The sequence below is a fragment of the Alosa alosa genome, chromosome 11, assembly GCF_017589495.1.
Source record: "Alosa alosa isolate M-15738 ecotype Scorff River chromosome 11, AALO_Geno_1.1, whole genome shotgun sequence".
Taxonomy (NCBI): domain Eukaryota; kingdom Metazoa; phylum Chordata; class Actinopteri; order Clupeiformes; family Clupeidae; genus Alosa; species Alosa alosa.
Genome location: NC_063199.1, coordinates 33,437,613 through 33,461,691, shown reverse-complemented (window position 1 = coordinate 33,461,691; position 24,079 = coordinate 33,437,613). Strand labels below are relative to the sequence as shown.

Genomic DNA, 24,079 nt, shown 5'->3' with positions numbered 1-24,079 from the left:
TTTTGCAATGACTAGGGATCTTGCAGGGTCACTATTTACAAGACTGCGACTAGATTCCTTTAAATTATTACCCATCGTGCAATAGATAAACAGGAACTGAAATTATAGCATACTAAACTCAAAGTCGTATTTTCGTGTTTCTGGAGCATTGTTTCATCCCTAACCGATATAGAGTTGTTCTGTCACGTGGAAGAGCCGACTAAATATGTATAAGAAATGACAAATATTCTAAGAATAACAAATAATCATATAGGCTATACATCTGTCGCCTACTTTGCCCCTTCCTGTTTGGTGTTGGAGAGAGGTAACTATTGGTTTTTATAGTTCACGTCACTATTTGCATGAGCCACGACTAAAAAGACTTACGATAATATCAAACATGTTTGATATTGTCGTAACGACAAAACTAGAAAAGGACTGACTCCGACTGACTTAAAACCGCTAAGATTGGCACCTTACACTTAACGATCTAGTTGACGGGAGCGCGCCGCGATTCCAGCGCAACTCTCATGATTTCTGTCCGACTTTGGAAATGTAGTCGCCGACTGTAAAAACAGACCAAAATCGTACAATGTAAGGCCGCCAGTTGTCAGTTATAATCATCCAAATTAAAATAAGTAAACACTTGAAATATCAGTCTGTGTGGAATGAATGTATACATTATACAAGTTTCACTTTTAGAATGGAATTACTGAAATAAACTTTTTCAATGATATTCTAATTATATGTCCAGCATCTGTATATAACGGCTTGCCTAAAGCAGTGTGGATGGGACATATAGTATAGGGATGGGTCTATAAACAATCCAAAAACTGTGCATTTTTTTATTTGAATCGTCACTTTTCCATGATGTGCAGAGTTATCTGCACCAAATGCAAAACAAGGCAAGACATTAAACAAGTTAAATAAATATTGACAATATTTACAGTGCATATGAACAAGGGAAGGGTGGGCCATATAGGCTTAGCCTACATGAAAGGATAAACCTGCCTTGTGCTCTCTAAAGACGTGAGAAAAACAGAGTAATTTATTACCACAATAATCTAACATGGAAGTCCACTTCTCACCTAGTGGTGAAGGAAATGGCCATTTAAATAGAATCACCCTGTATTATATGACAGCTTAACTAACTAAACATTCTGATCCATCTTCAACCATTTCCAACAATAAAGAACAGAGGCTTTAAACAGTATGTTACACAGGTAGAGACAAGACTTTGTGTCAGTTCCTGTTAAGATCTCCAGATAGTTTAGTACTTTGTTTTCTCGGTATTAGAAAATATATTATCTTATGTCTGAACCACAAATACTAAAATAGCATAGTTTATTTTAAAAACAAGTTTTACAGAATGTATATGGTGAGATAAAAGTTAGCCTACTTATCAACGCAAAGGGTGGTAAAAAATGTTTTCATACATTAAAATCATTTCATTAATTACATTGCATAGCCCATCACATGCATGGTTTCATTAGTCCACTGCATTCATCTATGAAGCAGTCACTGAAAACTACAGAAAATATATTTGGCAGTTCCCACTTTAAACCTATTTGTTTATGGGATGCTTCAGGAGAACTTCAGCCGACTCTTGGAAGGTTCTCTTTGCGGTCAGTATTTGTGTTGCATCCATGCTATGTCCATTTACTGATTCACACAATAAAGAGCCTGAGAGACAATCCATGAGTCTTGGATTAAGGTCACAGGACCATGGCTTTTTGGAAAGCTTCTGTCCATCTGCATAAGAAACACAGGAACATATCACTTCACTGTTGCCCAATACATTTAATTAGAGGCTACTCATAAATCTGAAAACAGAGCTGAATCAAAATACCTCTGCAAAGCATGGGTGTCATCTGCTTTAAACATGTGATGGAGGGTGTCTTTATGATAGAGCTTGAACTGCAGGGTCTGTGTGGTGCCAGCCCTCTCCTCCGTCCTCAGCTTGAAGCCCAGAAGAGGCTGACTCTCAAGAGCGGCAACATCCTAAAACAACAACGAACCATTCAATATTAGAACTCTTCATTCACTTGAAAAATGTTTCGGTCTACCAACTGTATCATATATAATATTATAAATATTATATAACATATATCATCAAGTAATCTTGAATGATTGATTGGAATGAATGAATGTGAGTATAATTTGTGTTTAGAGTACTCACACAAAGTGAATATTATATTGTATGGTATTAACTAAAATAATTTATTGAGCCAGCAATAGTTTTGATATGTATTGTTTGTAAAGATACCAACGCAGCACTTGATATACAAGTCTAACTAAACAAAGAAAGGCACTCGTTTCTTACCTCACTAGCAGCATATGTGTATAGGACTTTGTCCTTGATGACAAACCAAAACCTTTTCCATTGCTTCTTGTTACCCTTTGACCTTTCAAGGTAGCCACTCATAGATGAGACATCTGTGTTTGCGGACACCTAAAATGTGGTTGGAATATGACCATTTGAAGCCTTTCATCTCTGTGAACATGTTTGATAGATTTTCTATAACTGATTTAAGGGTTGTAACTCTATTGTGCACAATGGAGAGAAGCAGCGACCTCTTTGAGAGCTGCAGGGATCCTCTTCTGCTTCCTGAAGGGAGAAGGCGGCAGATTTGCCAGTTGAAGAGGCATTGCTTTGCGCCTGGCCACCTAAGAATGGACAAGTTGGAATGTTTTAATCTTCACTCTTCATTCTTAAAAATAGAAACTTCCACAATATTAAATTCACATTTACTGCAATAGTTAAACTACATAGTAATTTTAAGAGACACTTGTTAATGAGCAAATGAACAGAGCAAATTCTAAATGAAATAGCACTACTCTGAAATGGAACCGAATCTTCATATTACTGAAGAATTTTGTCTGTCAATCCCAATGTTTAGTTATTTGAAAAGCCGGATTATAATACCTGTGCCGAGGGTCAGTTCTGCTGTCCTCTTCTGTAGAGAGACAAAGCACTGATCACACACACGAGCGGGTTGGTTCTTCAAGTACTCGAGCTGATGCTTGTTATTTGAACAAGTCTGACACACCACCTGCCACAAGTAAACACAAGTTAGCAATGTACAATGCCCAACCTAATAAAAACTTTAACTAAAATGTTTCAGTTTGCAACAATATCCTAATTTTTAACATGTATAGGAAGGGATTTTTCTGTTTTTGTTTTCAGATGCCACTGTCTGTATTTGGATGTGAGGAAGGGAATTGAAATGGCGGGGGTGTGAAGCACCTCACCTTCCCGCAGGCCCTGCAGTGGTGTCGCCTCCAGGTGAGCGTGAACTCGCAGGTGCAGATCATACACATGGTGGCACGCGGGTCTGGGATCCAGATGGGGGCTTTAGAGCCCAGGGAGGCCCCAGAGGCATCTCCCTCCCCCTACACACACAGAGCATCCTCCAGTTACACTTACAGGAGCCCAGGGAGGCCCCACAGGCATCTCCCTTTCCCTACACACACAGAGCATCCTCCAGTTACACTTACAGGAGCCCAGGGAGGCCCCACAGGCATCTCCCTTTCCCTACACACACAGAGCATCCTCCAGTTACACTTACAGGAAGATAGGTCATGCAGTGATCACAGAGAAGAGGTTTGGGCTCACAGTCAAACATGAACCCTAAAACCATAACATGACAGCAGAGGCTGCTTACCTCTTCCTGATATCTGCTTGAAATGAAAGTGATCATCTTCTTGGTATATTCACCGATGGCTGTAGAGATGGCCTCTAACCAGGCATCCCGTTCTGATTCGGAGCTAGGAAGAGTGAAGAAAAACAGAGTAAGGTAAAGAAGACTTTTTCATTGACATGACTACATAAATAGTAGATGTTATTCTAAAAGTATACAGAAGCCATGTACCGGTATAGCCTTCATTGTCTGAAATGTCTGTGTGTAATATAATTACCTTGCTGATAGAATGAAAGAGCGCTCAACACTCTCGATGTTGAGTTCATTTTGGTAACCCTCCTGACTGGGTCTAGTGACCTGCACATTGAGCGTCATTCAGTCAATAACCTCACCGACTCATGCATAACAGTGAGACAGAAGTCAGACAACATTGTGTTCCAACCCACCTTCATTCCTGCTAGAGAAAGCATGTTGTTCAACTTGAACTGCCCCGACTGGACCGGAGTTGTGTACAGCAAGGCATCGTTGAACTAAGAGACAAACATGTCGTTTTGTAGTAACTATCGCACGCACAAAGTTATTTTAGCTCATTTAAAGAACAGCAGCACCATTTGTTTGTCAGAAAACGCTAAGTAAACAGAACAGGAGTTTTGGAAGTTTGTAAAAAAAAAAAAAAAAAAGTCTTTGTATAATATTCATAAATATGTTACAAACATGCAGTGGACATAGTAAGCAGCTAGATGGCAGCAGTGAACATAGTGAGCTGCTAGGTGGCAGTAGCTTCTGAATGAGAATAGACTGCATCTTGCACCAACAGAAGTCCAGTTCTGCATTGTGATCAAACGCTACAACAGAAGGCATCACGTGTGGGCCAAAAGCTCTGGTTTCAGGCATGAGGAACTAAGCAACACGTTTCACACCACTGAGCTCTGTGCAGATGTGGGGGCAGCTGTGGCCTACTGGTTAGCGCTTGTAATGGTCTTCGGACTTGTAACCGGAGGGTTGCTGGTTCGGACCCCGACCAGTAGGAACGGCTGAAGTGCCCTTGAGCAAGGCACCTAACCCCTCACTGCTCCCCGAGCGCCGCTGTAGCAGGCAGCTCACTGCGTCGGGATTTCACATCACTGTGTGTTCACTGTGTGCTGCGTGTGTTTCACTAATTCACGCATTGGAATAAATGCAGAGACCAAATTTCCCTCACGGGATCAAAAGAGTATATATACTTATACTTAGACATTGTATATATTAACGTCCTAAACGCAACTCCCCTTTTGTTTCCCTCCCAGTCTTAACCATGGTTCGAATGCAACCTGAGAAACATACTCCAGCTCTGAGACCAAAACCTGAAACCTTGCGGCATACATAGAAGAAAGCTCAGGGAAGGAGGTTCATACACAGGTTGGATCCACTTGCCCACTGACATTTTATATCTATATAACAGATACTAGGTATTATATCTATATAGCAGATACTAGGTATTATATCTATATAGCAGATACTAGGTATTATATCTATATAGCAGATACTAGGTGTTATATCTATATAGCAGGTACTAGGTGTTATATCTATATAGCAGATACTAGGTATTATATCTATATAGCAGGTACTAGGTATTATATCTATATAGCAGGTGAAACCATTCGTAATCGTTTGCCTTCCTTAAATGAAATGCGCTACCACACTTTCACCATCACCAACTTCAGGAAAAAACTCTGCTTTTCCAAAAGCCTTTTTTTTTTTCAAAACCTTTTCACAACCTTAGTTGTCTCAGTAAAAAGTCTTACCAGGAAAAACATTCGTGGTTGCATGACTTTCCGCGAGAGCTTCATCAGAATTCCCTCTTTCAGGAACACCTGCCATGACAGAAAATCCCAGAACCTCAGACTCATCCCAACACAAGCCTAAGCTCACATGGACTACTTTAACCCAGTTTCAACCGGTTCCTTGTTTTTCAAATAGTAGGTGAACACTCAAAATCCAATCATGCATCACAATCTGTGATTTGTTGTACACTAAAGACAAACTTCTCTGTCAAATGTCTGACAAAAGGAACAATAGCTAGTGACTGGTATTGCATTACATCCAGAGATGAATGCTAGGCAGAGGTAATTCATAGTGAAACTTATTAATGCATGTTGGTAAAACTATTTTTGGGCAGGAAAAAAGAACTAGTGTATGATGACCACCTTCATCATGCTATGATGACACTACTTCCTGAGTATATAAATAGAGTTAGACTGCTGCTAAGTGGATGTAGCAAATGCTTACGGAACAGAATACACTCAGACTAGAATATCTCTCTGTAATGCAGGGTCTGAAGAACTCACCCTGCTAGAATATCTCTCTGTAATGTATGGTCTGAAGAACTCACCCTTCCAGAATATCTCTCTGTAATGCAGGGTCTGAAGAACTCACCCTGCCCGGCTGAACACACTCAGACTAGAATATCTCTCTGTAATGCAGGGTCTGAAGAACTCACCCTGCCCGGCTGAACAATCTCATGGTGCCCAGTTAGCCTGCACTGAACTTCGATGAGTTTCTGAAAGTTATCCTGTGAAAACAGAAATCAGTCTACAATTGATAAACTCTGCTATAACACTTCCCTAGATAAGTATACACATATTTAATTGGATTATGCCCTTACCCCTTGTTTAGTTCAAATGGATTGGATTATCCCCTTACCCCTTGTTTAGTTCAAATGGAATTGGATTATCCCCTTACCCCTTGTTTAGTTCAAATGGATTGGATTATCCCCTTACCCCTTGTTTCATGATGTCGTTGGCGTGATTGGCTACCTCCTTAACAATACTTAAAGCAGCTGCACAAGAGGAGAACATAGAAGACAAGAACATAGAAGACAAGAATATAATTTTACAGTCCAATTTAGGAACTGGCATCTTACAGTACACCAGGATTACACAACATCAGGGATTCTTGATACATAATCTTTAATTTGTACTGTGTTACTCAACCTTGGGTGTCTTTGTAGTCTGTTGAGTCTTCTGTGAGATTCTTTAAGTAATCTGGAAAGATAATTAAAAATTGTTAAGCCTACAGTATACTTTACAAAATTAAATGTTTGCGACAAATTTGCAGCAAACTTGCGGGTGATTTGTGGGAAACAAATAAGTTCACTTGAAAATATTGCCAGAAGTTTGCCAATGTTGGCCGCTAGAAGCAAACTTTCAGCAAAGTTCTGGCAACAATGAGAAGTTTGCCACTAGTGGCAAATGTGTTCGCCAGTGACCTGCCACCACACTTAGTCAATAATGGCAAACTACCAGTGAACTTCTGGTGACAAACCTAATTTGCATATGACATTCCTACAAATTTGCTACAACATAGGCAAAAGTTAACCGCAACTGTTTACCAGAAATCTAATTTGCATGTGAAAATGTGACCTTGTCGCAAATTTGCGGCAACTGTTCACCAGAAACCTGAAATTTCTGTAAGGGATGTCTGAACTATACCTTTATGTGAATACATGTGCATACAAGGTTAACAAAAAGCCTGTTTAATCAGATTTGATACGTAGTTTTAGAGCATCAAGAAACACAAAGCAATGTAAATGAAAAATGTTTTATGTAAGACATTCTTTGGAGGATGACTTTTGAACAGGCTGGTCAGCTATTTCCACTTAGGGTCCATGACTTAGGCTTTTTGGAGGCAGGAACATGATGTAAATAACAACATATTTTACTGGATTTACAGAAAAGATTATATAGCATGAGGTGCCACTAAGACTTAGAGAAAGTTGTGTTTCATAAAATGATACAGTAATCATTCCCTGTAGGAAGTGCAGCAGAGCCGGCACTAAGGGGGGACAAAAGGGGATGGTGCCCCATGCCCCCTCAAATAAAATCTGTGCCCCCTCAAATAAATAACGGTAATATCAAAATATAAATACTAAACCAATAAAGAAATTGCTACAATGTACTGCACAACATTACATTAAAAGTAGCAGCCACTGTACACTGTACCACTTTAAACTAAATGTATCAGTAGGTATGACATTACTGACATATCAGCTAGCCCACCTGTTAGTAATAGCTGGTATTGAGGTATCCTCTGAATGGGTTTCAGTAGGTAATGCCTCAGTGCTAAGTTGGCACAACGAGGGCTTGCCTGTGACAAAAAAAACATTAGAGGATGAAGACAAAATTTGTCTAGTGGAAAACCATTATCCACCCAGAAATCCACCAGGCACTTCTTCAAGGTAAAAGCCATAAACTGACCAGACTGGTTGACCTGGATGACTTACTTCAAATTCCCTCACAGCTGCGGCGAAGCTTGGGTTCTTCCGACACTGCTCATCTAGTAGGGCCACATTCTTGTCGAACTCGCGGATATACGTGGAGTACATCTTTAGATATGGCCCTTTCTTAACAAAGATGTCGGCTAACTGGGAATACTGATCCCTGTCAAAACAAAAGGGAAACGTTTTGTTTTTGTTTTATTTATGTTCACATAGACTCTAAAGCACTTTGTGCTTTTATTTGATAAAAGATAAACCAGTAAATAAATAGCAATACACTTTTTAGAGCTGAAATGCCCACTTTATATGGCATCTTATTCTTCCTCTATTGCTGGTGCTATGCATAAACAAGCATGTAGAAGATTGTGAAGGTACCATTGGGCTACCCGGTCCTCCAGCTCTTTAAGCAGGTCCTGGTTGAGCTCATATAACTGTGGGAGGTAGTACAGGATCTGATTCAGGTTGCGCTCCTCAATCACAGGCTTTCCTGCCTGCTGAGAGACCTTGGCCACTGCATCTCGAAAGTCCTACAGAGTCACAAATAGGTGCATCAGACAGAAAACCAACAAACAGTGACAAAGGTACAAAACTCACTCACAACATTCTAAAATGTCCTACTGTAACTGTGCATAACAATAGCAAGACTCTGCCCCTCTGAAGATACACCCTACAATTTCACACAAAAAAAAAAAATAAAATGTCACACCAGCAAAATATGGCCTAATTCTCGTTCTCTGGCGCGTCTGACAGGGCTGCCCTGGGTTTCCACAGCCTAACAATAGCATGGGCTTCAATGCAAGGGTCCGCCTGGTACAGCTTAGCAGATTGCGTGGTGCTTTGTTGTGTCCAAACGCTTAGCTTGAAATACAGCACTTTGCAAAGCCTTAGGCCTTTTAGACGCCCCTGAGTCTTATGACCACAAGTGCTTCAAACAAGGTCTGATATTTACGTCTTCATGTAAAGGTCTGATATATTTATGTCTTCATGTAAAGGTCTGATATATTTACGTCTTCATGTAAAGGTGGACAGGCCAGTTCTTTCTACAGTTACTGCTGTCAGTTGTTGACAGAACCAAAGCCTTTAAACTTAAACCATGACGTCTGAAATGGTTCAGACTTCTGGAAGAGGGCACAAACTGAGCATGCTACATGTATATTCACAACACCACATCTTAATGAGTTCAGACCTCCTCTCATCTGGTCAAAACAAAGCACAGAGCAGAGGGCACAGAGTTCACAGTCTCAGTTCCCAGTCTCAACACTCTGGACTAAGTTGAGACACAAGTGCGCATGGGTAATTTGGGGGCCACAAACAACCACTGAAGAGCTGAACAAAACCAACAAAAATGCCAGAAATTCAGCCTGTTCTTCAGACTAAAAATGTTCATGAGTACCATATGGGTGTGCCCCGACTGTGAAAACAATCTAAGACATAAATGGCACTCTCACACACACTGTAGCACATAATAAATATAAAACACTGAGAGGTTTTAGTTGCTTTCAAATACTCACAATATGAAGAAGCTTCAGAACATCCACAAACCTATAGGGAGAAATGAAAATGATTACTTTTTCTTGCTAAATGTAGGTAGAAATAGTAATATTCCTGTGGTATAGTAACTTACACTTTTTCTGAACTCATTATTTCTCTGGCGATATGAACCACTTTGCTCTTCTTGGTTTCTCCAACATGCTGATGAAAGACCAGTTTGGTATTAGACATTTTATGGGGTATATGACATGGGACATATGATTACATGTGTTTATATAGTGTACTGTAACTCCAAATTTGATCCACACCTTCAACTTTGATCTCAGGTTAGATATACATCTGGATTAACCACAGTAAGCCCACAAGCATAAGAGACTCACATGATTGTGTTCAGAACCTTCATGATCCCCTTGGCTTGAGCTTGTGCTCCGATCATCCTCATCCTCTGAACTGTGGCAGATCTCCTCTTCAGAGTGCCCATAACCCTGACCCACATCCTCCTCAATCCTGGCCCTGTGAAAACACACAGAATGGTTTTCGTTTGGCATGAGACCAAAACATCCCTACCCAGTTGTAATGTTGTGTTTGCCATAATTGTACTGAAGCATTTTAAGAAAGTCAACAAACTACACAATGTTTTATTAGCTTCCAGATCATATTTGCACAATAGTATTTTCTGTTTACTGGTTTTACCAAACTATGTTTTATTAGGTTCCAGATCATATTTGCACAATAGTATTTTCTGTTCACTGGTTTTACCAAACCGAATCACATGTTTTGTATTGCCATGGTAAATGGCACTTGGTGCGAGAGCTTAGCTTATGATAATCTTGTGGAGCTATCCCTCTGTAAAGACTAATCTCCAAAAACTATAGCTAACAGATAAACCTGTTTTGAGTTTGTTTTGAGTTATTGCATTGAGGCATCATCCATAATGTCCTTAACATGCATCATTGTCCTGTGACTTGGTTTCATGGAACGATATGCTGTGCAAACAGCTGTCCAACACATCGGTTACACAGTGGATATTAGTCAAAACTGTACCATCCCAAAAGACAAAACACAACAAGAATATAAGACTGTAACTTCTACACAAACAAACTAATGCAATGTTGTTGTAAACCAAAAACATTGTGAGTCTTCCAGTGAGAAATCATCCAGATGATCTCTAGAGAGTATAGTCCATCATTAATCTTGCAATGTCATAACACCAACGTTGATGACTATGTTAAAATGAGCCAACAGATTGATCTGACAGACTCGAGCATCTCCTACTTCATCACGGAGTGTGACAAACTACGCAAGGGACATTAACATTCAGAACATTCTGAATCCAGAGTTTGGATGCAACGCCGCACTGAGCTGCTTACTGCTGCGGACGTGACCACTTCTGAGCCCCGTTTGCAAACAAGCCTCTTATTGAAGGGTGCTTGCTGCTCAGCACAAGATTATTATGGTGCAAAGTATTAACCCTGAGTGTTTTTATTTTCAACCATGAGTATTTCATCAGATCATAAATATTTGGGTGACAAGAAGTTTGCTGTTACCTGGACACTACTTTTTTCTTACTTCATTCACACAAAGTTTACCAGGGCTTCCTTGAATTCCAGCAGGCCTATAGACATGATGCTGTGGGTGGCAATTGATGTGTTGAAATAGAAAGGGAAACGACTTGGTGGAAACACCTAAACATATTTAAAGAATACTTTGCATACTTCTGGAGCTTGTACTCCACCTCGTCACCTGCACCAGCCACTTTATTGTGTCATCATAATGGCTGGTCTGATAGAAGAATGAGGGTGTGGACATGTAAGAGCATAAATCATTAAGAAACAGCAAAACTGTGAATTTACTATATTGTGCAAGGCTGTCATGTTCTCCCAATATTAAGAAACTGTACGTCATCAATGTCTGAGAAGACATTGCTGTATGCATAGCAGGCCATTTGAAATGAAGGTAAATTCTATCATATCAAATCAAGTGTTTTACCCACTCTATGCTGGTGTGACGAGGTATTATTATTGGTCCATTTATTAGTCTGTGTTCCATATGCACATTGATAATTACCTCTCGTATCCGTTGTGCTGTTGTGTGTCATCAGCGTACTCTCCTATCAGCTCATAAGGCTCCTGCTCCTCATATATGTCCTCCTCCTCCAGCCAGGAGGAGCTCTGCCACGAGTCTGGGGCTGTAGAGGGAGCTAACGCACTTGAGCCTGGAAGGTTCATGTAATCTGGAATATCCTCATAGATTGGGAAGTTCTCGTACTCCACTGCAGCTTCTGCCCCAGGGAAGATGTCCTCTCCGTCCACACTCTGCTCCATGCCGATCACTGGACAGGACAGCTTCCGATTCGCGGGAGGTTTGGCCTTCCCAGCGGGGGTTCCCTCTCTCTCCTCGTCCCCATCCACAGACTCTTCCATTTCCACTGACATGCAATCAGTGGCCTGTCCCCGTTTGGTCAAAAGTTTGGGCAGCTTTTTCACGGAAATATTAATGTCCAGAAACTTCCGGAAAGAGATTTTTTTGCTTCCATCAGGGCGAAGCAGATCCACGGATGTGAAAGACTTGGCTTTTGGCCTCAGGCTTTGACCAAACAGCTTCCCCTTTGTGTTGCCAGGGCTGGAATTAGAAACTTGCTTTCCAACTGACTTCTTTGTATTGTCCAGTTCTTTTGGAGCAGGATTAAGATAGCTCTGATTGTCTTTAGCTATTCCCAAGGTGTTCTCCTCTTTCTTTGTGCTCTGAGATGTGACAGTAGGGAAGTGCTGTCTATGTTGCTTTTCTGGGGATGTTATTGGTGGCTTTCCATTTTCTGACCTTACCCTTGTTGCCACAGTGAGTTGATTGGTAAGCTTCAGCTGTTTAGGTTGGATAACTGTGCATGGACTCTCACTGTTCTCAACGTCACCGTCATCAGCATCTACTGAGAATTCCGTTGCTTTATAGAAATACTCTGCCACGTTTGCGATCTCCGTCCGGCCAAACGGAGCAGGCTTTTCCAGGTTTCCCGTTTTCTGTCTCGGAATAGGAACTGGCATGTGCAAATCCACATAGCCTGTTTCAACAGATTCATATAAGGAGGTGTTTTCACTAGAAACTGCAGTGATGTTCACTGCATCAGTCATTGTCTCAGTGAGATTCATACCACTAGATGTTCTCATGTCATCTTTGCACATTTTAGTGTCCCCCTGGTGTACTGGGGTCTCTGCCCTCGGCCTGCGGGGCGCTGGAGTAGGTAGGGGCTTCTGGGGGGCTGCTGGGATTGAGGGGGTGATCCCTGTGGAGTCTCTGATTTGGTTCCCGTCTAATCTGTGGCTGTCTGAGGGCTCTGCAGAGGTCCTTGAAGGTTGACAGTGAGTGTTACCGTTGACCTCATCGCTCCAGGTCCTCTGAAGAGGAGTGCGTCTAGTTCTGAACGTGGAGTTCCTGTGAGCAGCGTTACGGTCATCAAGCCTCTCGACAGGGCTGCTCTGCTCCTCCATCACTTCCTGAGCCCTTCGCACGGAACTACTGTTGCTACGGAGACTCTCAAGCGGTGAGCTATTTGGAATCCAAGTGCTGATAAGGCCGTTCTTGGTTTCTGCCATGTCAGGCTCTATGTCAAATTTTGTTCGACATCTTGGTACAAGCTTCTTGAAGCCTTCATTTTGCTTGTTTCCCTGGTCTTTTCCTGGATGGCCAATATTTGTTATAGCTTGTTTGCTGTCCTCCTTTGGCTTGCATTGTGGACAATCGTCCCGACTGCAGACACAAATTGGAATTATGTAATCCCATTCACGTTTCTTTGGCCCCAGATGTATACCATTCCTTGAATTGAGCAAACCCACATTACTAGTGGTCCCTAATTTCTGTTGTGCTAAGAGAGGACCATTTGTCCTCAGAACTGGAGGTTTCTCATGTGCGGATGTGTGGGTATTTTGGGGAAGGCATGGTTTAGGTGCAATTGGTGGCTTCTCTGTTCTTTTCTCCACTGAAGAAGGCTGTGAAAGTACACCTGGCTTAGGTGCTATAGGTGGTGGTTTTGGTTTTTGTGTCTTTTGAATGGCTTTTGGCTTGGGTGCCAAAGGGGGTTTTTCCACACCTGAGTAATTAGATGACAAATGATAAAAGGACAAATCATATCAAGGATTAAGATAAATAAGTACTTAAAAAAACAATAAACCAGCAAATAATTAGCCAATCGGAATCGGATTATTCGGATTGTATTAAAGAATTCCTGTAATTCTCCAACAGTACCATGACAATTGCCTATTTGTTTTAGTTAGTAAATATCTGAAACACAAGGCTGAAAACTAAAAAAACATCCCACAGGATCCATGTAAAAATGACACATGGCATAGCGGGTTTGTATATTATATCTTATATGCTGTCTCCTGTATACTGTGCATCATCTTTACTGTGCATTATGTCTTGCATGTTCCATTTGAAAATATTCCTTTATACGCTATAACTTAAAAATAAAGTTTTTAATAAAATAAAGCCCACAAGACTTAAAGACTAAAAGTCATCTTTACAAAGGACCATGTAAAAATGCTGTTGTCAAACTTGTTTATGATACTAAATCTAAAATTGTTACTACAACAACGTCAACAAATTGGCATTCACATCTCCTTGCTGATTTAGAGGGGGAAAACAGTGTTAGACCACACACTCCATATATGATAAACTGCAGCTGGCATAATTCAAGGAGTTTAATGTTCTGACAAGGTGCCAAGGATTTCCCTGTGCCCCACAAAAATGTTTTTCTCCAGGTAATGTGCCTTATTTTTCGATAGTTATTCTGTTAAACAGCAGGTTTGCCCATCATCAGGTGCTTTTACAACTTGATCACAGATTATGTGGAAAGTAAGGGTGCCTAATAGGCCTAATTGACTTAAGGTAGCACATCGTTCACAAAGAACAACTATGAAAACAATCACAGCCAACTGTAAAATCCTGTTTAGGCAAACACAGTGTTGGATAGAGGCCGTTCAATAGGGTAAGAGAATGCCTATTCCCTGATAAGTGTATAGGCAACCTTAGCCTAGGCCTACTACAAATAAGTGAAGGGTAATCAACTTACCTGTTCTCATCATCATCGTTCCAACGCCGCTGTTCTTACAGTTCTCCAGTAGCCTCAAACATAATCCAAATGTTACTTCTGAACGAAGTAGCCTATAATTGACATCGATAAGACAGCAGACATAACTTCTGTGTTGTTTTCATGGGTAGTTACAATTTCCTTCTCAATTTCGCGTGTGCTTCAGTAGCCTAGGCTACAACTGCTTTCCTCTGTTCGAGCTTCACAAACACTGCGGAGTAGCAGCATACTGCCTACTCTCGAGTCGAGTGGAAGAGCACGGTCAGTAACCTAACTCACCGCTAGAGGCGCTAAATGTTCTTCTATCTCAGCTGTGTCATCATGAACCACACTAATGGCAAACGCGTACAAATGTAAGACCAAGCCCAACCACATCCCATATTTAGGCCAAACATGATGTCACTGGGGTTTAGACAGACACCCGGTAATAAGATGCCATTTCATCAGTCACGACATTTCTCTTAATTTGGTCTCATTGCCGATTTGTTGGTTGTGAACTTATTGCAGCATCATCACAACTATTCCACCAGTGTGTGCATAGTTAAAATTCTGAAGTGCATGATAGTTTAGGCTACAACACACATATTTCCATCCATAGATAAAAATAGGCAAGTCTAACTTCTTAATTTATTTTCAAATGTACCAGATTGATGCATTTAAGCATTAAAATATACAACATTTTCTTCCCAGGGAGCATGCCCGAGACCCAGTTAGGTCAGACTTGCTCTTCACAAACTCAAATCTGGTCACCCTGCCTGTGATAAAGTCAGCTGTTTCAAGGGGTTGACACTGAGTCTGGATTGGATTTGCAGTGGATTTGAACTGGCAGCAACAGCAAAGGACCAAACTCTGGAAGAGGCCACACATGCAGTGTGCCAATGCGGAGAAGGTATTTAGTGCCTTGGCACAGCTTACTCACGGAGGTCTCGCGTGATGGTGTACCTTCGCCATGCCACATGTGTAACTGATGAAGTTTTGTGCATCCTGCCTGTCCTCTGCTCCCTCAAGAGGATGTGGGCCTGACTGGGTGGTGAGGCCCCTGCATCCTCCCGTGAGGACTATCGGCCAGTCCTGCTCACGCCCTCACCGTCACCACACCCTGCTCTCACCTTGGGCCAGCTTCACTCATCAAACCGCTACAGTGCCATTCTCTCATAAAGTGCTCTCTCTCATTAAATGGCTTCCACATTCTTAGACAGTGCCATTCTCTAAATGACTACCACATTATTAGATAGTTGCCTAAAAAAACTAACTGATGATATTCTGCTAATGGTAAAGAGTACTAAAAGGTTTAGATTTAGGTTTATATGGTGCTTTTACACTATATTGGCAAAATTATTAGGTCACCTGCCTTGACTTGCATATAAACTTAAGTGACAACCCATTCTTAATCCATAGGGTTTAATATGACGTTGACTTTGTGCACTGGTGCACAGTCATGTTGGAACAGGAAGGGGTCATCCCCAAACTGTTCCCACAAAGTCGGGAGCATGGAATTGTCCAAAATCTCTTGGTTGATGCTGAAGCATTCAGAGTTCCTCTCACTGGAACCAAGGGGCCAAGCCCAGCTCAGGGATGCCCCTTTCCTGTTCCAACATGACTGTGCAAGTCAAGGCAGGTGACCCAATATTTTTGCCAATGTGTATATTAAATGTAAGATTAATATGGAGGTGATAGAGTAGCTAGTTGATAGAGGGTTGATTAAGAACTTAGATGGCAGCTGAGAAGGCAACTGGGGGACCACAGAATAGAATTTAACGAGTGATGACAGAGGTTTTGAGCAACATCAGTCTCAGGAAAAGGAAATTGGTTATGATGTGGGTGGTTGTGTAAATATGGAGTTGCAGAAAGGTCCGTTTCAGAGAAGTGACTCAAAGGTGCTATTTGTAGGATTGTTACCGAACGTTCTGCAGGCCAAAATCAAAACACCTGGTGAACGTTCTCAAGACTACCAGACGCGAGCCTCTTCTGGGTTGCCAGATGTAATGAAGACTTAGCTAACGTTAGTTGACCTGCAGCTGCTTTAACGTTTCTCCAACCATGACCCAGCTACACATTACGGAAACAGTGAAAACAAAAAATACCTCTCTAACCAACGTAACATATTTAGCTGAAGTTAGCGATGCAGATGAAGTTTAGCCTAGGCTACCTGTTGTGGAGAAATATGGCCAGCTCTGCGTCACACTTGATATTCTTCGTTTGACGAAGACGTCACCATCTCAGGAAGCTCCTCCGATGTCCACTTAATTTGTTTATTGTTTTAATTTTGGAAATTTGCCTGCCTCTCGTAGGCGTTCATGACTACAACTGACAGCTGTTGACAGTTGGCCTTTGCTAATTTGGCAACCCAAATAGGAGGACGCGCTAGCCCATTATTAATACGCTATTCTAGAATTAATCGTTCAAAACATAAACGAAAATTCTAAGACATTCCGCCCCGTAACTCATTTTTTTTCATGGGTTTTACGGGGTTTTACAGGTTAGAGTAATGTTGTCAAATAAGCCATTCCTTCAATTCATCGTGTTTCCTTATTCTCTGACAACATATGGTGATCATTTTTGGAATGGTTACAGTTTATTTTCCATTATTTCCTACATACTGGACCTTTAAGGCTGATCACAGAAGAAATATCAGGAATGGAGGCAGTTCACGTCATGGAAATGAACACTGTTTCAATTCCACTGCAGCTATATCCTGAAGATCAGATGATGCTCAAGTTGGATGGCCAAAACCTATAGAGCTAAGGTTTTTGTGCGTTGTAAGATGTTAAGAAGGTGCTGACATTGTAAATAAAACGTGTTAATGTCAGTCACACAAGACTGTTGCTCAAACTCCAGCACCCCCTCACTTAGCCCAGTGAGTAAGTTGTTGAATTAGAGCAAGAGTGAAATAAGGAATTTATATTTTTGTTCATGTACTGTTTCTGTAATCCTTCCTCTTGGTAGACTATTCATAGATTTTGCCACATCATCTTTGTGGGAGTATTGTCATGTAAGCTGTCTATGGTAGAAAAGTTTTAAATCAGCAAATGCCACCTAATGTGTCAGAAAATGTGTCCATATCACATGGTATGACTGACCCATGTCAAGGGCTGTCATTTGAACTTTTGAATGTTTATAAATCTTTTATGATGTTACATGAAAGAAAACACATCTAAAATACAAGTATCTGAAATACAAGATACAAAAGCCACATTTAAAAAAAAAGCCACATTTTTTCTCCACCAATGACAGAATCTAGCCAGGACTGTCAAATCTCTGTGCGACAGCAGTTTCATCCATGCTTACTTATGGTGTCAGCTGATCTTATTTTGTTTCCATAGCTGGCTGCACGTTGGGGGGCTGTTGCGGCAGTGGGCTACAGTAACAAAATGTGACATTGTTGGTTCCACTGCACTCAGGCTTAACCTCATCGCTTCAAAACATACTGTTTACACGAGAAGCAGCAGGAGGTTACTGTGGTTACTGAAGGGTGAACTGCAGAGAGTCTTCTTGGCCTGCATGAAATAGAATAGCAATCAAAATGAATGTGTAGTATTTGTCAGTAAACGCTTACTATAGATGATCTTTGTTCATTACATGTGAGGTAAACCATACCTCTTAAAGTCCTGCAATATTCCCCTGCCAATGCCTGGCACTTGTTATGTGTATTCCAGGGAATCTTTTGGGGACTGATTCATACACAGACCTCCTTCAGCAAGAGTTTGATCTCTTAGCCCTGGATAAGAACCAAGGACAGTGCCAAGGACAGTGCCACTCCTCAACTGTGAACTGACCGAGGGGATATGTCAGGGATTTCTGATGTTTGCTCAGAGTTAGAGTTGATGTGCACATATTGCAGAATATATTGTCTAGAATTGCCTTGAATACATCATGTACCATTAATACAAGAGAATAAGATGTTTTTACTTATCACAGATTATGTGGCTGTTAATTCTGGCTTCCTTGGTACCTGGATTTAAAGTCTGAAGGCAGGAACTGGCCAAGCCGGTACTCTCTTCTGGTTTTGGCCACTTGTTTTTGAAGTTCCCCAACAGAGCAGCCGTGAGCACTACAGATGTAGTCGGCGAAGAGAAGCTTCCCTCTGAGATACAGCTGTGGACAGTTCAAATAAATACTTTTCCCTGGCAGAATAAAGCACACTACAAACATTTAGTATCTATCCGCTTCTTATGATCTAAAAAGGAGTTGGTTTCAGCTGTGACAAAAGATTGAAGATTACAATAATTTAAAGCATTTTCAGTAGTAAGCCTACAGTTACAGTGTTTGGTCTTAAGTGTAGGCCTATCTGTGTTCATTTTTACATGTGCAGGTAAAAACTGATTTCAGGATGATAACACAGTTCATTTATCGACATGAGACCATGTTTTCATTCCATGACACCAAATATTTCAACTACACAAATACAACACACAATAACAAAAGTAATTCCAAAAAAACCCAACATACAGCTTAAAGTGATGATACATGGGGCAACTTCTTGAGCAATGTTGCTGGGCAACCACATAACCAGTTCCATTTATTCTGATTGGATGATCATGACAACTTGCCTACTGATGATTAAAGTTTTCCAGAAAAGAAACTGTTGCCAAATATCAATGTGAAAATGCCAGAACCACAATAATGAGGAACATTGCCCAACAACATTGCTCAAAAAGTCCATGTATCATCAGTTTTAAAAACAGGGACATGACAACTCAGTGCTATTGTGTTTTCCCAACCTGATCTGACCTGTTCTTTACAATGGTTATCTGTAGTCTGACGGAAGTAGTGAGTCATGTGTTAGAGTAGGGAACATAAAATAATATCACTGCTGTCACAAAAGAGAAGTATGTCAGGTACTCTTCTCTTCTAAAGCTAATCATCCTCTGCATAGCAACATGCCAGTGACCCTGCACCTCTGACACACTTAGACACACTTAGAATGACATATAATACACTGCAAATGCTGCCCTCTAGAGCATTATGATAAAAATGCATGCTAAAACAACTGACATACCAGGAACATCCCAGGAGCAACATTATGTCTACGCTGCAATAGCGTGATGTGGATCTCCCTCCGGACTTCTGGACTAGGAACTTCATATCGCAGGAGTCGGTAGGAGTCCATCTGACACTGAAGAAACAATGTAAAAAGAGCTAGAGTCCCTGAACGTACAAAGAGCAAATCAACCAATAAGGGTAGATTTACTTGTTTGCTCTCATCCATGTAACTCATGATGCTGTCTGAACAGACTTAACATTCACACCAGAATTCCCAAGAACTCTATTCCCGTTCTTCAGATTGCTACTCCTTGACACGCATACAATTTTAGACTTTTAGAACCTTCAAAACAGATTATTCATCATTATTATTTCTTATTAATGTGCAAGCCTAAGGATGTATAATGATGAATGACATGTTTGGCTTTACCTGTGTACAGGGCATATTTCTATTTCTGTTGATCTTCCTGTAAAGCTCTTCCAGTCTGTCACTACTGGGTGAAGGGGGTGAGGTGATGCACACCACCCAGATCTGCTCACTGTCTGACCCCTGTCCAGCTATGAAGGCATCGAACTCCGTGTCAGTCAGGGTGGGTATCTGCTTGCAACTGCAGCGGCGCGACTGCCAGCTCTCCTCTCCCCTCAGGGTGGCACAGAGAACAACCGGGCAGGCGATGGCAGAGCCAAAGGGATCATGGGGCATGGGCCAAAGGGATCATGGGGCATGGGCCAAAGGGATCATGGGGCATGGGCCAAAGGGATCATGGGGCATGGGATCAGTTTGGGGCCAAACTGAACTGGGCATGTTGAGATCATGGGGCAAAGTGGGGATGGGCCCAAAGGGATCATGGGGCATGGGCCAAAGGGATCATAGGGGCATGGGCCAAAGGGATCATGGGGCATGGGCCAAAAGGGATCATGGGGCATGGGCCAAAGGATCATGGGGCATGGGCCAAAGGATCATGGGGCATGGGCAAAGGGATCATGGGGCCAAAGGGATCATGGGGCATGGGCCCAAAGGGATCATGGGGCATGGGCCAAAGGGATCATGGGGCCAAAGGGATCATGGGGCATGGGCCAAAGGGATCATGGGGCATGGGCCAAAGGGATCATGGGGCATGGGCCAAAGGGATCATGGGGCATGGGCCAAAGGGATCATGGGGCATGGGCCAAAGGGATCATGGGGCATGGGCCAAAGGGATCATGGGGCGACGGGTGCCAGTTTGCAGGGAGCCATGGAACTAAAACTGAACTGCAGAAGAGAGAGCATTTTGAGATGGGTCAGGTACAAAGGGAGAATGGAATGGTATTGGTTGCATGAAAACATAAAGTCCTAAATTGTACTTTAGTTTGATGTTACTGTGAACCCTGATGATCCCGGCGTCTGTGAGGTGCTGCGGCTCGTCCTTTAGCGGTTTCATCTGCGCCACATGGCTGTCAATACACATGGACTGAATAATCATTCAGTCACAACACAATCATTAAGATACCTAGCCAAAGTAGCCATCTATGACTAGATCGCCATCTTGTGGTCTTCCTTACCACTGTTTTTTCAGTGAGGAAGATGAAAGGTGACTTATCGGAGCACATAAATGTCTGGTGGTCTGTCCTCTTCCAGAGCCTCTGTGGGATTGAGCTGAGCTGTCGTGTTTTAGGACAGAAGTGGCCAAAGAGGGCAGGGGTACAGATTGCGTCTTCTGCCCCAGCTTCTGCTGCCCCAGGGGCTGCAAGCTCCTCTTATCCAGGCCGCAAACACCTGATGGAACAGAGCATTGGGGAAGACACTCTGTGTCTGCATAATTATGACAAATGAACACATTTTATAATGAATAATGCAGAAGTAATTAATCTTCATTGTTCATCTGTGAATTTCAAAAATCAAAAGTCTGTGTAAAAATTGCTGCAATATTACTCAGCAATACAAGCGAAGGCATTCAAGTGACAAGTGACATACAAGTGAAATCAAGTATAATGTCCTAATGTACATAATCCCTGAGAGGCCTTTTCAGTATTATTTTCCCCCTTGAAGCGCCCCATGAGGCAGCGGTCGTCTCATGTACCCGTGACTATGTGGTAGTGCTGCAGCCACGTCTCATGTACCCGGGACTATGTGGTAGTGCTGCAGCCACGTCTCATGTACCCGGGACTATGTGGTAGTGCTGCAGCCACGTCTCATGTACCCGTGACTATGTGGTAGTGCTGCAGCCACGTCTTATGTACCCGTGACTATGTGGTAGTGCTGCAGCCACGTCTCAGCGATGAGCCTGGCTCTCCTCCGCAGCCTCTTCAGCTCCAGGAGTGGACAGGCTCTCTGCTGAAACCGAGATGGAGCCTCCCCACATGCGGCCTCCTGGTCGACCCGAAGGGCCTCACTGGCTTGTGATGACATCTTGACAATGCAGAGGGTTTTGTTACTCTAAAGTGAGCCACTGAACACTCACAGCCAGACACTGAGGTACATGCAACAAGGCTAGCTAACAACATCAAGAACACATTCATTCACTTTTACTGTCTCCTGTATTCTTCCCAATAACAGGTCCTAAAATATAAAGTGGGTGCAAGCGTGTATATTTTCTCTATATTGTAAATAAAAGTAACAACTGTAATCGGCAAAGCAAAAAGCACTCACACAAACTTACAGTATGCATATTCAAAAATAACTGACAGACACCTAACCTGTTTGTTTTGCGTTTCTAGCTCAGGTAGAACAGGTAATGAGAGATGGACAGTTTCATTCTGAGCTATGAACATCAGGCTAGCGTTGGTGCCACTGCATAGTCTCACAGTCATTTCTTCTGTTACCTGCAGAAAATGTAAGTGTTAGAAAGTATTAGTAAATTGATTGAATGTTATTAGGTGACCATAGGCACCAACTGCACAATGAATTACCTGCAATAATACTTGGCTGAAACCTAACCGGACCAACAAGTTATGAACAATGGCTGTCACTCCTCAATATAGGCTGTTTGGAAAGCAGATAGTGGATCCTGATCAGGATAATAATTGGCCTGGCACTGATACTGCAATTTGATAAGCTGGGTCTCCGAGGGTCACTCGACAAGTCCAATGTGCCCCCCTTTCTCTCTCATTCTTCTCTTCTCATCTCCTGCCTCACACAGGCAGTCACATGGCCACCTGTCCATCACCCATGCACGGCCCTCTCTCCAGCTGTCAATCACATGACCACCTGTCCATCACCCATGCACGGCCCTCTCTCCAGCTGTCAGTATATGATGACCCTCACCATACCCGATCTCACCATATCTGACTAAAACGAGCACCTTCGTTATCCAACACATTGCAGAGATATACACGTAATATTCAGAACCAACATGATATTGCAACACATAGGACTCAGGCCTTTAGATATATATTTGCTAAATACATTGTCAGAAGAGCAGCGCAGTGAGCAAATGAACTGAGCTGATAGTGCCAAAACGGTCAGAGTGAGTGTAGCTGTGTAGTAAATGTCCACCTCCAGTTGCCCTCACCTCGATCAGCACGGCCTTCCCTGGCTTTTTGCCCGAGCACCAGCTCCATCTCTTAGTCACTCTCCCAGTTGGGTCCAACATCATCCCCCCACTCTGATCCCACACAGCACACATCACTCCCCTGGAGGAGACAACGGAACACTCAACATCATCCCCCGACTCTGATCCCACACAGCACACATCACTCCCCTGGAGGAGACAACGGAAAACTAAATACATTGAGTTCTGGGCTTGGAAAATGTGTGAGTTTACACTTCAATAAGCTAATAATTTGAATTCTGGAATTCATATACTGTAATTAAACATGTATATGTTCATAACTCATATAACATAGATCAATATACATTAAGTGTGAATAATCGAAAACAACAAAGATTATCATATGGACCTTCTGAATCAGGGTCCATTGACACTGAATAGTGTCTGAATGTTTATTCCGCATTGTGTAATGACACACATTTATTTTTCAAACTTGTAAAGTGCACAAAAATCCTTATGTTTACCTCTGAGGCCGTGAGACAGTTCCACGTCCAAATGCTGTGACAGTGGCCAAAACACACGCTGGGGACGTATCGCTGTAGACATGTGTGTAGAAACCACCAGAGCCCAAGCCCGAGTGACTCTGGCACACCGCAACTTGACCTGAGGGATAGCTGATTAAAAGCAGTCATGGGGAAACACACGGTGTTGTGTTTTTATAGATATAGTTTACATTGAAGGGACACCATCCAAACCAAATACATCAGGTAAATAATGTCTCTAGAATTAGGCAAATGTTCAAATACACAAGGTAAATAACGTCTCTTAAATTAGGCAAACGTTCAAATACACCAGGTAAATAACGTCTCTAGAATTAGGCAAACGTTCAAATACACCAGGTAAATAACGTCTCTTGAATTAGGCAAACATTCAAGTTTTTACATAAAAGACTACAGTCTCACAGAGAATACTGGTCTGAGTAGTTCAAAAAAAAAATCTTGTGCGTGGATGAGTGTTTGTGTGTCTGTGTGGGTGTGTGTGTGTGTATGTTTCTTTATGTGTGTTCGCAAGTGAGCGTGCCAGTAACAGAACTCTTCATAACAGATGCCAGATGCTTAAGGATACTAAATGACCGATGTTCCATCTTGGACCCTGTAGTGTAGTTTCTGCAGTGGTG

At 42.1% G+C, this 24,079-nt stretch overlaps 2 protein-coding genes across 3 annotated transcripts; both read right to left on the bottom strand.

The window, feature by feature from the left end:
* Positions 1–1,848: 1,848 nt before the first annotated feature.
* Positions 1,849–16,625, bottom strand: LOC125303949 (FYVE, RhoGEF and PH domain-containing protein 6-like). 2 transcript variants are annotated; one of them, XR_007195147.1, is made up of 20 exons: positions 14,432–14,849; positions 11,434–13,450; positions 9,747–9,879; positions 9,500–9,567; positions 9,387–9,417; positions 8,251–8,402; positions 7,882–8,038; positions 7,658–7,745; positions 6,593–6,643; positions 6,380–6,438; positions 6,100–6,171; positions 5,405–5,473; positions 4,067–4,150; positions 3,898–3,977; positions 3,645–3,747; positions 3,232–3,372; positions 2,906–3,032; positions 2,554–2,646; positions 2,303–2,431; positions 1,849–1,980 (listed from the first exon to the last, which is right to left on the bottom strand). XR_007195147.1 is itself a non-coding variant. In XM_048257944.1 (20 exons), the coding sequence occupies exons 2-20, from the start codon at positions 14,445–14,447 to the stop codon at positions 2,388–2,390; spliced, it is 3,585 nt and encodes a 1,194-aa protein (XP_048113901.1). In that variant the 5' UTR covers positions 14,448–14,523; positions 16,599–16,625; the 3' UTR covers positions 1,988–2,387. The 2 variants fall into 2 exon arrangements, 1 of the variants encoding a protein (XP_048113901.1); XM_048257944.1 differs by lacking the exon at positions 1,849–1,980 and adding an exon at positions 16,599–16,625 and having other exon boundaries at positions 1,988–2,431; positions 14,432–14,523.
* Positions 16,626–17,767: 1,142 nt separating this feature from the next.
* Positions 17,768–19,985, bottom strand: LOC125303950 (uncharacterized protein C3orf20-like). Its single transcript, XM_048257945.1, has 5 exons — positions 19,863–19,985; positions 19,449–19,565; positions 18,402–18,544; positions 18,047–18,220; positions 17,768–17,946 (listed from the first exon to the last, which is right to left on the bottom strand). Exons 1-4 carry the CDS (start codon positions 19,875–19,877, stop codon positions 18,091–18,093), a joined length of 405 nt encoding a protein of 134 aa, XP_048113902.1. The 5' UTR covers positions 19,878–19,985; the 3' UTR covers positions 17,768–17,946; positions 18,047–18,090.
* Positions 19,986–24,079: the final 4,094 nt, after the last annotated feature.

Coding starts and splice junctions, on each gene's coding strand:
- LOC125303950 (XM_048257945.1), bottom strand. Junction 18,545..19,448: donor TTGCTCCTGGGATGTTCCTG/GTATGTCAGTTG, acceptor AACTGTCCACAG/CTGTATCTCAGAGGGAAGCT. Junction 18,221..18,401: donor CCTTCAGACTTTAAATCCAG/GTACCAAGGAAG, acceptor CCCCTCGGTCAG/TTCACAGTTGAGGAGTGGCA.
- LOC125303949 (XM_048257944.1), bottom strand. Junction 9,568..9,746: donor AAGGTTCTGAACACAATCAT/GTGAGTCTCTTA, acceptor GTCTTTCATCAG/CATGTTGGAGAAACCAAGAA. Junction 8,403..9,386: donor TTCTGAAGCTTCTTCATATT/GTGAGTATTTGA, acceptor GTGACTCTGTAG/GACTTTCGAGATGCAGTGGC.